Source organism: Gossypium raimondii, chromosome 6 (genome assembly GCF_025698545.1).
Source record: "Gossypium raimondii isolate GPD5lz chromosome 6, ASM2569854v1, whole genome shotgun sequence".
Taxonomy (NCBI): Eukaryota; Viridiplantae; Streptophyta; class Magnoliopsida; order Malvales; family Malvaceae; genus Gossypium; species Gossypium raimondii.
In genome coordinates this window covers 58,893,395-58,907,789 of record NC_068570.1, presented here as the reverse complement: position 1 = coordinate 58,907,789, position 14,395 = coordinate 58,893,395, and the positions used below count along the sequence as shown (strand labels likewise).

General features: G+C 32.2%; 2 protein-coding genes across 3 annotated transcripts; both read right to left on the bottom strand.

Moving 5' to 3' along the window:
• Positions 1–1,543: 1,543 nt before the first annotated feature.
• LOC105774132 (uncharacterized) lies at positions 1,544–3,261 on the bottom strand. Its single transcript, XM_052631928.1, has one exon. It carries the CDS (start codon positions 2,812–2,814, stop codon positions 1,816–1,818), a length of 999 nt encoding a protein of 332 aa, XP_052487888.1. The 5' UTR covers positions 2,815–3,261; the 3' UTR covers positions 1,544–1,815.
• Positions 3,262–5,180: 1,919 nt separating this feature from the next.
• Positions 5,181–11,908, bottom strand: LOC105773636 (dihydrolipoyllysine-residue acetyltransferase component 2 of pyruvate dehydrogenase complex, mitochondrial). Of its 2 annotated transcripts, none has more exons than XM_012595676.2 (19): positions 11,740–11,908; positions 11,477–11,570; positions 11,031–11,074; positions 10,767–10,861; positions 10,616–10,656; positions 9,880–9,941; positions 9,729–9,803; positions 9,541–9,633; positions 9,096–9,332; positions 8,887–8,959; positions 8,613–8,713; positions 7,263–7,348; positions 6,929–7,004; positions 6,397–6,464; positions 6,236–6,302; positions 6,052–6,147; positions 5,866–5,968; positions 5,691–5,786; positions 5,181–5,581 (listed from the first exon to the last, which is right to left on the bottom strand). In XM_012595676.2, the coding sequence occupies exons 1-19, from the start codon at positions 11,776–11,778 to the stop codon at positions 5,511–5,513; spliced, it is 1,617 nt and encodes a 538-aa protein (XP_012451130.1). In that variant the 5' UTR covers positions 11,779–11,908; the 3' UTR covers positions 5,181–5,510. The 2 variants fall into 2 exon arrangements, with proteins under 2 accessions (XP_012451130.1, XP_012451131.1); XM_012595677.2 differs by having other exon boundaries at positions 9,880–9,935.
• Positions 11,909–14,395: the final 2,487 nt, after the last annotated feature.

Below are 14,395 nucleotides of genomic sequence, written 5' to 3'. Positions count from 1 at the left end.
ATAAAATTTTAAAAAATAAAAGCATTTCCGTATTAAATATATATTTACTAAATTATGATTTACCTAATTGAAAAAAATTATGCAATATATTTAATTAAATACCGATTAGGTTGAAAGGATAGAAGTTGACATAGTAAAGAGAATGATATTTTAAGTTTAAATTCCATCATAAATCTACAGTTTTTTAAAATTAAATAATGAATTTTGATAATTTTACAGTTAAATTTAAACCATGGGCAGTGAATCAAATTATTAAATAGTATAGATATCTAACATTAACACGAGAATTTGCCAACAAACTATTAGCTTAGTGACAACTTATCTACTTTCTCGTTGGTCATTCCTATTACTAACAAGTTTTCGTTCCAATAATTATAGTATTTTGTCAAAACTTTGAAATTTAGATTATATATATATATTTTGTTAGACTTGTGTGATGTGAATCTTGTTTAATTCGGTCTGAAAAGTTCAATGTGCAATTCATTTGTTAAAGAAATAAAATAGAAAGACAAAATTGGAGATCTGTGCCAACCCGAGGATCTGCTCGAAAAGTGGGAGGGTTTAGGCAAAACTATAGGCTCGAAAAATGGGCTTGGGGAAAAATAAGGCTTATTTTAAAAATGGGTCAGGCCTCGGGTAAGACATTTTTAGCCCGATCCGACCCGAATTCACTAAATGACAAAAAAAATCTGCTATTTTTTTGTTATTTTAATAATATTTTCTTGTTGTTTTCTCTCTATTTTGCTACCACTTCACTATTATATTGCTACTATTTTGTTGTTATTATTTGGATATTGCATAACACTTGTTTTATTGTTAATTTTGTTATTATTTTAGAGACATTTTTTGTTAAGTTGCATCTATCTTTGTATTATTTAAGTATACATATTTTTAAAATTTATTTTCAATTTGTTCGGAAATATTTATTTTAATATTTTTAATGTATTATATATATTGAAAAATTATATAAAAAATATATAATATAAATTTTTTTCAAATATGGGCAGGCCAGTCGGGTCCGGGTTTTAACATTTTTATTCGAGTCGGGCTTAGACAAATTTTTAGGCCAGACTGGCCCAAACCTAGCAAATGGGCTTAAAATTTTATTTGGACCCAATCCGATCCATTATCACCTCTAATTTGTGTGGACGAATGTCCAAGGACCGTACTTCTTCTATTAGATGAGTTGATTAACCCTTAAAAACTGCACATAGTCACAAACCTCTTGCATTATTATTTTTCAACATTAGTGAATTTTTCTTTTTTGTCTGTGATTTTTATTTTTTTATTACTTTACGATCATTCCTATTGTCATTATCGACTTATGTTATAACAATTTTTACTTATAGAAATTTAATCTTTAGATCCAACTTAAATTAACAAAAAATTTCACTTAATACCTATATAATTAAAAAAATGATATTATAATAAACCTGAATTTAACAGAAAAAAAACATTAACAAATAAATCTAAATAACATAAAAAAATTCACAATTTTTAAAATCCTTTATAAACCATGAGTTCATCCAAAGGCTAACTAGTGTAAAGAAAGTATATTTTATATTTAAACCTGCAACCACTTTACATTCACCAACCTAAACCAAGGCTAGACTTAAAAGAAAGATAACTATACATATATATATATATATATATCAAAGCATAATTTAGACAAAAATCAAAGAACCCAAAGCAAAAAATGAAAAAAAAAAAAACCCTGTTTTTCCATTTTTTTTTTGTTATATATTGCTCAAACTCTTCATTTTCTGTATTTGAATATTTACCCGTATTTGAGTAACATAGCCTATTGTTCTTCATTTACAACAAGCCCTCTTGGTTCTTAGCTGATAATCGTTTCAAAAACTCATAAGTAGTGATCATTGTTGTTGCAGATATTGACATTGAAGCCCACCTTGGTCCCAACCCTCTATAACAAGCAAGCCATCCTCCTTCTTTAACCAAATTCCTCACAGTTTGCCCGATTGTCGGTCCGCGCAGCCGGTTCTCTTCTCCGTCTAAGACCTGTAACCGGGTCTTGATAGTATCGAGTGGCATTGTGATCAATGCCGATATCCCTCCTGCCATTGCCGCACTCGCTCCTTGAACCGCCATTACTGTCTTTGAATCAGGCCGAATTGTTTCATCCCCGCCGCCTTTTAAGTAACATCCAATGCCTCCCCAAACAAGTCTTTGAGCAACTGAGTAAGATGCCCACCATACTGCATTTGATGGTGCATATGTTAAAATTGATATACCGAAGCCTCTATATAATCCCTTTGGACCATGTGAGTTCACTATTTTCCTAAAGGCATCAATCCCATTTACATATCTACATTGTGATGAGCTACTTTGAACCATTAGCCTTTGGCTAACCACATCAATTGGGGTCCAAACAAGTTGAGCCACCATCGCAGCGGTTAATCCGGCGACCGCATTAGCTATCGCCGCTGCCGTTGGTTCAGGAAACCCTAATTTAACAGTGATGCTCCCTACATTACTTTTGGTTACTTCAAGGGCAGCCATGTAAAGAGCTCGAGCTGGGATTGTTCCCATTAATGAAGTGCCGAAACCTCGGTATAATCCCTGGAAACCGCCATGTTTAACGATGGAAAACGCCGTTCCGATGCCGGAAAGTTGAACTTGAGCAACCTGTTGCCGTGTTTTGACTAAAACTACGGGATAAAGGGTCGCCGATACGCCGGAAAATAACGCCGCACCTAAGAAGAAAAACTTGGATTTATCAAGCATTTCCCAATCTATATCAGCCGGAATATGAATCTCTTGCGCCGATTCTTCCTCGGCCGCACTTATATTCATCTTTGCCACTTTCAAAGATTCGAAAAAGCCCTAACCCTAAAAAAACCCAAAAAAAAAAAAAAAAAGAAGCAATATATCTACCTATATATGTATGATCGGAAATATATACAAAAAAATCAAGAAATTAACATTGAAACTATACAAATTGAGAAAAGCCCAACACCACCGTCACAATGAAAATTATGAATGTGATTTTTTTCTCTTGCGAAACCAGGTTTTGGATCGAACGTGAATTACAGCACAGGGATCTATCATTTCCTTTCGGGGATAAAAGAAAAAGAGATTGATTAATCGATCGAATTTAGAACATATACGATTTTTCTTAATCAGCTAACGGGAGACTCGACCATCGTCGTCCCCGCCGGCGACGGAACTCCGGTGACTTCGGATCTCGCAATAGTGAGAAAGCAAAATAGTGACAAATGAAATTTAAAAATATAGAATAGAAAAACTGAAGGGAAAAAAATAGGGTTATTTAAAGAAGTGGGTGACCGGAAATTAACGGTGAAAGATTAGAGGAAGGAAGAGAATTGGTTGTACAGTAAAAGAAGGGGAAACTGACAAGTGTCGGTTATAGATTAGGTATATGTAAGTGTATATATCTTTATTTTAAAGCTTTTATCCGTATGGTTTTGATTCTCTGCGGTTGGTTCTATAAGATGAATCAAATTTCATCCATTGATAACTTAGTAGGTTTGTGAATTTGCACTAGAGGTGTTTATGTCTCGATATTCGAGAGGTCGATTTGGTTTTTATTTAATCTTTTTTAGGTTAAATATTTTTGGGTTTGAATTTAGTAATTATTTTTATATTAGGATCTAAATTTTTTTCCTAGTTTAATCTCTAAACTTGACCGTTGTTAAGCTGTGTTTAATAAACTGAAAATAAGTGTCAAATTTAAATTATAAAATTTGTTGGGTAAATTATTTAAAATTAGTGCCTATCTACTTATCGTTTTCTACTATTTATAATAGAAAACAGTAATTTTAATTTTCATTATGGGCTATCAAATGTGTTTAAATTACTGAAAATATTAATTTTCAACACTTTATTAAAGAAAGCTTTGGTGATTCAATTTGTTAATATTGTCAAGTTTAAGGACTAATTTAGAAAAAAATTTAACAATATAAGAACAATATGAAAATAATGATAAATTTGAAGGACTAATTTAGACGAAAAACTTCAAATTCTAACATAAAAGTTGTAGCCAAATTAAATTCAAATAGTGATTGTTTCCTTTTATTTAATTTCACTTTGTTAATTCCAATGGATATTTGTATTTTGTATAACGTAGGCGGTGATGCAGAGGATTTAAACCGGTTTCCGTGAGGGTGACTGTGTTGATGACGTGTAATCCATATCCATTGAAACTGAGTTATTATTGCGTGTGTCCCAGCACATGGTTAGGAAAACTTGTTGACTTCTATGACTTAAATGTTTGATCAGCCGGATCAAACCGAGCCTTTCACTTTCTCTTACCTAAGTTTAGGTCCAACCGGTTGAAAAAAACTAGCTTTATTGTTCATGGTAATTATTAAATTTTATAAAATTACTATTTCATACATTATTAATGTATTTTTTTATTTTACAAGTAATTTAAAAATTATCATTTGTGTTTTTAAATATTTTACTATAATCATATAAAATACTTGTCGACTCTAACTCGATTATGTAGAGGAAATTGAAAAGTGTCCTATAGGATATTATAAAATATTAAAATATTTAAAAAGAGACAAATGTCAATTTTTCAAAGCTGCTTATAAAAAAATACTAACGTACCAAATACCAACTCAAAATTTAATAGCATATAAATATATACAATCAAGTTACACTTGAGTAATTATAAATTTGAATTTGACTTAAAATTTGGGATTTAATACACGATTTGAACTCAATCGAGAATCAATTTTAAACTTGAACTTTAGTTAAGACATAATTAAACTATTCGAACTAATACTTACCAAAATAAGGGTGAAAATGTAATTTTATGTTATATAAAATATTAAAATAGAATGTGTATTTTCGTGTAGCATACATTAGGGTGATACGTAATAATTTGTGTATTTAGGTAATATTTAAGGTGGTATTTTTGTAATAACACTACTTTACACAAAATATTATGCAGGCAATAAAAATGATAATATATTGTAATTTTTGTTACATAATGCATTACAAAATTTATAGTAAGTACTATAATGAGGGAAATATTTTGTAGTAACACAAAATTTTGCGAGTTTTGTTTATTATAAAAAATAATACTTCATATCGAAACTATTGTTCGAATAAGTATACAATTTTCTCGATTTAATTTCTCGGTCTTAGGAGTTGTTGATTCAAACAAAGAAAAGAATAATGATGCAAAATCATAACAAAGTGGAAGCATTCTGATTATAGTTAAGAAAAAGCAATAGAAATGTGATGGGTTTGGCAATTGCCTATACCCGAAAAATCATTCCAAGTTTTATTCACAGTACAAGGGACCTATGTGAAATGGGGGTTATTACATTCTATGTGAGGTGAATTCCAGTTCCTCGATTGTCTATCGATCCTTCTTCCTTATTCCCGAAAAATATTAATTCGGTGTGACAAAAATCGAGTCGGAATATGTGTAATGCACTCAATGCCCCAATGTGAAAATAATCGTAGCAGGGAAATATGTCTAAAACCAAAAAGAAAAGCAACAATCACCGGTTGATTTAGAGCAACATTGATTCCGGATTCTCAATGTAGCCTTTGAAAGCTTTAAGCCATTCAGCACCAATTGCACCTAAGAGAACAGTAAGTCGAGTTAATTAGATTGTCTAAAGGACACCGAGATGATGTTCGATGTTTAACTTGGCTTAATCATATATTACTGGGACTCTAGAACTATGTACCGTCGATGACACGATGATCACAGCTTAGAGTTACGGACATGAATGATGCAAACTGGAACTGCTCGGGACCGGAGCTAGGGATAACCCTTTTCTCAGCTGTACGAAGTGAACTCCACTGATTACGAAGAAGAAGTGAATATGACTTGAGTTGGGAAAATTTAAGGGAAAATCTTACCAGACCCGACAGCGAGGATTCCTGATTGAGGAGGATTAATTATGGCACAAAATTGCTTGATACCAAAGGGCCCTCCCAAGTTAGAAACTGTAAACGTACCGCCCTGCAAAGAGACAAAACCCAACATGTATATAATCCATATAGATCCAATGACACTATCGTACTATCCTATCCATAATTATTTACCTCATAATCTTCGGGTTTTGGGCTATTTTCTTTGGCTTTTTGTGCCAACTGCTTGACCTCTGAAGAAATTGAGGACAATCCTTTCTTATCTGCATTCTGCAATACGTAAAATAAAGGGATCAGTTAAACTAGAAAAGTATAGACAGAATGAGGAAAACAGCAATAAGTTGAAATGATTGCGCACCCTGATCACAGGGACATAAAGTCCATTTTCTGTCTGCACTGCTACATTAATATTGACATTGTTATACCTGGGTTAGAAGCAGAAGAAGACGAGTCATAATGATATGCATTATCGGTTTATCACTAGTGAATTGATCGGTTTGTAAGTAAATATAAACTCACTGGCGAATATAGTCATCTGTCCATGAACTATTGCACTGAGGAACCTTCCGGAGAGCCAATGCAGCAGCCTGCAGTCAAAAAAGACTTCTAAGTATCTTAAATGAAAATTGCAATATTCTAATGGCGGTTCAGTTAGGAAAAATCAAATATGCACTAATTTCTTCCCTGCAGAAGCAGTATATTACCATTTACGTGAAAGCATTCATTTCAGACTACATTTGAATTAAATATTTCCAAAAGAAAACAATGATTTGAGAAATGGTTATGTAATTTCATGTAATGATTGAAGGTTAATATGGACGAAAAAGCAAATACATATAACAAGGCATGAACTTGATCAAGAATTGCCATGTGAAATCAACATTATAATAACCACTTGCCATTACACAAAAACCTATAGGAAAAACCTTGGACCACATCAAAAGCAACAAATGAGGAACCACTTCAAACAGCTCAACAATTAAACGTATTGAAAGTTGTCAACCTCGAACTTCAAGGGAAAAACAAAAGAAAAAAAAGGAAAGTTGTTTACCTTGATTACAAGATCATTGACAGAAATACGCTTCCCGCCTGAAGCTTCCAGTAATGAGTTGAGTTGGCTTCGTAAACTGCATACAAAGAAACAATTCAAAATCATCAGATATATCATATAATTGCATACCATTTAAAAGATCAAAGCAGGTAAAAGTATCTTGAAGTCGGATTGCATTTTGCCTCCCCTACTCAAAAAATGGGCAAATTAGTCCCTATACGTTAAATCAAAGAGCAAATTGGTCAATTTTTTTATTAGAGGGGGAAAAATGCAATCTGACTCTTAGTACAAGGATGTCCATGATACTTTTACTGATCAAAGCACTATTACTTACTCCAGAAGTTTGTCAACGCATGTATCCACTGTTAAATAGTAATGTGGGATAGTCTGCTTTGAGATTAATAAGCGTGATGCAGTGACCTGTCAAAAATGATAGCAGAAATTAGACTCACAAAGCACATTATTATAAAAGAAACAAAGTAATTGACATTGACATGAGGAGACAACAAAGAAGTTAAAAGATACCGACTTCTCTGTATTCTCATGCAAAAATGGTCAAATTTGGAACTTTGCTATTTAACAGTAAGTTGATTTCTGACCCTAGACAATTTTAGGGTCATTTAAGAGTGCCACAAGGATGGTTATTTTAGAAGGGTTTTCGGCTTTTAGTTTTGTGAGATTTGGGTAGAAAAAACAGCAGTGATAAATGATAGGCAAAATGATAATAAAATATGTAACCTCTATATATCAATACCCACTCATTTTGTGCTATTTAAAGTTGCCAATCCTTTTTGACACACTCTTGCCTTGAGCCTATGATTGGAGGGTGCTTCTACCCGATTCATTGGAACCAGTGAGACTGGAATTCTCATGGGACCATATTTTGGGTACTTTTCCTACAGATTTATTTACCTCAAACTTTTCGAAAATTTAACACTACATGTTGATTTTTCTAATGTATACCATTAAAGTAACCTACAAATGTCAAACTATTCGCACAGAGATGATCTTCAAAAAGAACAAGAAAAGGTATTTTGAGAATTACTAAGGGTATTGTGAGATTTCAAAAAATTTGAAAAACCAATCTGTAAGTAGATGACGCCTATCCGACCTTGGTGTACTTGGGGGTTAGGCTGGGAGGATTGTATTTAGAAAAAAATTCGAACCATTCTTCAAATTAAAAAATAAAAAATAAAATTACAACACTCTACTAAAGCTTACAAAAAAAATAATAATAATAACAAACTTATTGGAAAGTCATATGCTTCTTGTCGAAGCAAAAACTCAACTAATTTGTATTTTAAAAATTAAAAATAGGAAAATTGTGCCTCAAACATTGCTGAGTTAAAAAAAATGTTAATAGTATACCTATTTCTTTTCCTTACTAATTGAAGTTCAGAAAATAGACATTTATCAAACGCGTCACATAAATCAAATAAATACTATCATAACAGAACAGTAATTGAGAAAAAAATTAATTACGTCTTCTAAATCCCGCCGTGTAGCACGGTTACCTTTCAAATTTAATGCAGATTATCACAAAAACAAAATCAAATGCATAAATTCTATAAAGGGGACCATCTACTAAGAAGTAGATGCATAGAATAAAGCCCATGTACCATAAATGCTTAACAACTTTGGACTTTCATTAAAATTATAAAAATAATGACAATTTTTAACTAACCTTTCTTATCTGAGAATGAGGGATATCTACATAATCTAGAGCTTCAAGTTTTCCATCCTTTGTCTTAGGTGTTGGTGCTGAAACATCCTTCCCACGTGAAGCTACAATAAAGTGAAAACGCCCCAGTAATCACAAGAAGTGACAATAATACGGAAACCAATACTATTGAAGATACTGAAAAGGCAAAAGGATTTGTTGGAGGGGGGAAGAGCCATTCTTTACTATTTAGCATTACTTATCAGGGACCAATGCTGCAGAAATTTAAATATGATACCTAAGTAATCTTCAATATCAGCCTTCACAATGCGCCCATCAGGACCTGTTCCTTTGATACTAGAGAGAGGTACCTATATTTTCATCCAAAGGAATGGAGAAATGTTAAAAGAGATTGATATAAATGATTCTATAATCTATCCTTATAGTAGCGACTTTTCTCTCAACAAGAAAATTCCAGTTACAGCACTCATATATAATATAACTAACCTTGTGATCTTCAGCCATTTTTCTTGCAAGAGGACTTGCAAAAAGACGATCTTCCGAAGGAGGTGAACTGGGCTTGGACTTAGCCTCTGGTGAACTAACTGGTTGTTGAACAGGCTCCTGCTTAGGCGGAGGAGCTGCTGGCTCCTTTGCTGCAGGAGCACCAGAATCTGATGTTGAAGGACTATAGTCCTTGAACTTTGCAATATCCTCCTCCTCTTCAACGGTGATGGCAATTATCTACACAAGAACAAATAAATAATATTAACTGCACAAATATTGACATAAATTGTATTTGATTCTGGTAGCAAAAGAGCAACAGAGAGAAGATCTAATGCAAAGCCAAGATGCTGCTTCTTTATTTACTAGTCATACAAACTCCCCTATCCACAAAAGGGAGGACCAAAGAAAGATAAATATGTGCACATGAGTGTCACAAAATCATTACCTCACCAACTTTGATTTCTTTTGACCCATCTCCCTTTATAATCTTGGCAAGGTAACCTTCTTCCATGCATTCCATCTCAACAGTTGCTTTATCCTTCGAACAATAAACAAAGTTGTAAAATAGAATACTGGTTTCTGATATGAGCAAAGTAAATGAAGAAATTTTATCTGGACAGGAGAAAACCTTACAGTTTCAACTTCGCACAGCACTTCACCAGGATTCACTTTATCACCCTCTTTCTTCAACCATCTAGCAATATTTCCCTGCATAAATGGAAAACTTAAAAGAAAACCATAGAATGTTTTATGATATTTTGCAAAGATCTAGAACAGTTCACACCTCTGTCATTGTGGGAGAGAGTGAAGGCATTCCGATCTCTTGGTGAGGAGGGAGGCCTGAAACTTTATAATATTAGCAATATTGAGTATGTCATGCAACAACAAATGATGAAACAGTTAATAAACAATGTAAAACCCTTGAACTGATGCACAGGGTTCAATTTAAAACACTTTTTAAACATCATTTCAACTGCCATGTTCTCAGCCATAAATATAACAAACCTATATACTGGTGAAAACAACTTGAAAAATCTAAATATGCTACATCAATCCAGCATAACCTAAGTGATAAAACTAGAACAACAAAAATAGTAATAAAGAAAGGTTCTATAACAATGCCTTGTAAAAGAGAGAAGAAGAATGAACTATAGAAATAATGTCTTGCTTCTTAAATATAGTGCAGTCACATTACTTATTATTCAGAAACCAGATAAACAAGCTTCATATTACACAAATTTATTATCCATAAACTACATTCCTATCATCTGAGCTGTCCCATAAAGAAGGGTATTGAACAAGCCACAGAAGGAATTAAGAATAATATAACATTACAGCGCATCAATGAAGTCACAAATTAGCATTTGGCATGAGGTTAGTAGGTTCATAAGTTAAACACATTCTTGTTGTAATCACTAGTCAGTGCACAACTTTTCACAATTTAAAAAATAGGCTCCTTCAGAGAATACAAAGTAGAAGATACCAGTACAACCTATGACATTTGTAGCAATAATCTATACCTGCATCTGATGCAAATCCTCTCCTTGACTGTACCTGAGAACTGATAATGGATACAGGGAAAATGTTTAGATGCTTGAAATGATTTTAAAGCCATTACTAGGAAATAGTAAAACTTTCCAATAAGATCACAAAAAATGCTGGAATGAATACCATGTGAGCTCTCTGCTGTATGCCACACCACCTGTTGGAATTCCCAATCTCATTGTTGTCCTAGAACAATTGTTCCTAGGTAAACCAGATGATACCTGCATAACAAGATGTGGAACAGTTAGTATTGGCAAACCAAGTCTTGAATTCAATCAAGAATGCAATACACAAGCAGAGCATAGTCTGCAGCAAAGAAAAAGGAAAATATGCAACAAAAATGCTACACTAATTATTGCTCCACCAATGATAAAAAGAGGAGGCACTTACATGGTTACATGCAACAAACTTGGATACCCTCTCTCTTTCTGCAGCTGCATAACCAAAATTTTATCCACTCCATTATGCTTTCAGAAAACTGACAAACTATTACCTCTCACTAAATACAATTACAAGTTCAAAGTAAAAATTAGTAAACCAGCCGGTTGGCACGAGTGAACCTAGCAAGAAATATAAGCAAACCTTACAAGATATGATAAAACCTTCAATAAAACCATCTAACTGGGAGGCTTTTGATTGCCTACATAGCTGAATAAAACACAAAATAGCTCTCATGCTTAATGATTGTAGAAGCTTGATATTTATGCTACTCGGACTCAAGTGTGAGAATCAGATACAGGTACATGCCCAACATTCATCTGTTCAATTCTTTTAAGTTTTCCACCCCAACATACATGAGAAACAAGTAAGAAAACCATCTTGATAGCATTATGTACCTTCACTTTTACAAACAGAGGATTGTGCTCCATTGGAAAAGCAACGAACCAAAACCGCATGATCATGCCGCAATAAGTTAGGAACATTCCTTAACTGTAATAACAGAAATTCAGAACAAATAACAAAGCTAAAAAAAAAAACATAAATAAAAAGCTATAATTCGACCATGATCTATAAACGAATTTGAATCTAGGAATGACTCAAAGTCATCCATACATATCCATTATCCATACATACAAGTAACGAATCGTGAATTGGGTACCTTTTTGGAGTGATTGATGATACGAGATGCGTAAGCCATGATTTTCTAAGATCACAGCAAATTTATTCAAAGCAATGGAAAATAAAAAAGGAAAAAAAAAAAGAAGGAAAATAAATTATGTTCTAAATTGATGAAGAGAGAGCAAGAAAAATAGAAATTTGTTTTTTTTTCTTTTTAAATTTTATTTGGTTAGGTAGGAAGAAAAAAAAAGTGGGAAGATTTAGGGTTTGGCGGCACGAGGGATCTGACGTCACCTAATTTTTTAATTGCTTTTCTGTTTGTTTTGAGAGAAAAAAAAATATAATTAATCTTATGGTTACATACAAAATTAAATACCTAATAATTTTTAATTTTTAAATTGATTAGTCACATCAAATTAAATTAAAATTTTTATGATAGTATTCATCTATTCCAATTGCTTTCCAGTTTTGCATTGAAATTTTATATTTATAAAATATAATTTTTAAGTAAATTAAATTAAAGGGTGTAAGTTTATATTTTGGTTACTTAATTTCATAATTTTATAAAATAATCATTAAATTATTTGAAAATTTTCATTTAAGTTATTGGGTTGTTAAGTTTTTTTCTTAAAAGCCTAATCGGTGAGTTTCAAGCGACGATTCAACAAACGACACTTATTAATGAATAAACAAACATAATTTAAATTTAAGTTGATCTTACGGTCAATGTTGGAGATTGGATAAGAAAACTATTCAAATTTTGGTTCACAATTCATGATATTCAAAGTTATTCTATTAAAAAAAAAACTAAATCATAGAAGAAGAGGGAAATGAAAGTTTTCAATTGGTACTGGTGGTGCGAATGGAGAAGTAGGTGTGTTTATATTTCGGTTTAAATCGAATTAATCGACCGAACCGATCTAATTCGGTTAATCGGTCGGTGGTCAAACTTAGTTTGATCGAAGGTTGGTCAATGATTTTTTGGAATTTTGTAATCAGTTAGTTCTGTTCGAAATCGGATAATTAACCAAACTTAATAATTATGTAGTGTTTTAAGGCTTAAATTTTCGGTTAATTCGGCTAACTTTCAAGACAAATGAACATTATCAATGTATTTTTTTATATGTTTTATATTTGTTTTAATAAAAAACAAAACATATAAATTTCGATTAACTATTAAAGGATTATACCGTTCGATTAATTCGATTAATACTAATTTGATTTGGTTAATAACCGAATCGATTGTTTGAACACCTCTATGGATAAGACCATGGCAATTTTATAGCCTAATTACTCAAACAAAATTTTAAATAATTCAATGACCATTTTGTAACCTTTTAAAGTTTAGTTAAAATTACTAATAGTTTAGAGACTTATGTGTAATTTACCCTTGTTTTATAGTTAAATAAAACTATTTTTATATTATATATTTTAATTAAATTGACTTGGTTGAACCGAATTATAAAAGATGATTTATTTATTTTGAGTGCTTATTTTTTTATACAAATCACATATCTTTAACAAAAAACGAATTACAGTTAAACACACACCACAAACAGACAATTCTTACAGTTTTGAACTTGACGGATCACTTCTTTTATGATTTAAAAAAAAAGAATTTTCACTAAGTTGATTATTAGAAAATACCGAATTAGATCATTTGTCCTTACTTCAACAAAGGAAGTATAGACCTCTTCGGTAGAAGAACTTTTGTTGTCTTGGTCTCAACTCAACACTAAACAAGTCCGCACTAGTTGAACCATTGTATCAAAAATTCTTCAAATCGATTTGCCATTTTCGTAAAGGATATAATTGACAGCTTGAAGTTGCATATTATCTTTTTCTCGAAATGGATCTTGGGGGAAGAGTGTTGTTAAGTTTAGACTGTCCGATATTTCATACGAGATTACATGTCGAACCAAAATAAAATCTTTTTTCTTGGTAGGTGTGATCCATTGGACATAGATTCAAATTTTCATTTTTTTTTATTCTTTAGAGTTTATTTTGCTTGTTCCTCCTAGTATCAAGATGTCATTGTGTTGAAATATCTTATCTCATTCTCCAAAAAAATAGATATTACCAATTCAATCCTTTTTCTTTTTCTCTTCACTTGGATCAATTCGCCCATTTGGCTTCTTGTATTTAAAGTGATTTGGGTTAACCCACTTTAGGGTGAGTTTGGATGGGCGGTGCGTTTACCTGCGGTTAGTGTAAAAACAGCGGTGGCGGTGAGATTAGATACTGTAGCGACACAGTAGCGTGAGACAAAAAATACGCTAAACGCACCGCACCGCACCCAACCGCCCATCCAAACCCACCCTTAGTAGATTTCACAAAACCTCATATATTTTTGTTGGGTGAAATTATTTTTTAGAGAAAAAGATGTATTTATGATTTTATCTAAATAAAATAATATTCTCTTGAAATAGTAGTTGAGATTTTTCTACCTTAAAGTTTATGGATTTGTTTGTGTTAGAATTGAGTGATCCGAGTTCTTATTAAAATAAAATACAGTGGTAAAATAAAAGTAAAATTCATATAGAACTACACTTCTTTTATTTTATTTTATTTTAGAATAATGTTTCAACCTTATTACACTCCATTTATTTAATATTGATTAGAATAAGGTGTTTCAACCTTACTACACTCATTGTATTAGAATATGGTTTTACAAGTCTATGCCAGTGATTTTTTTC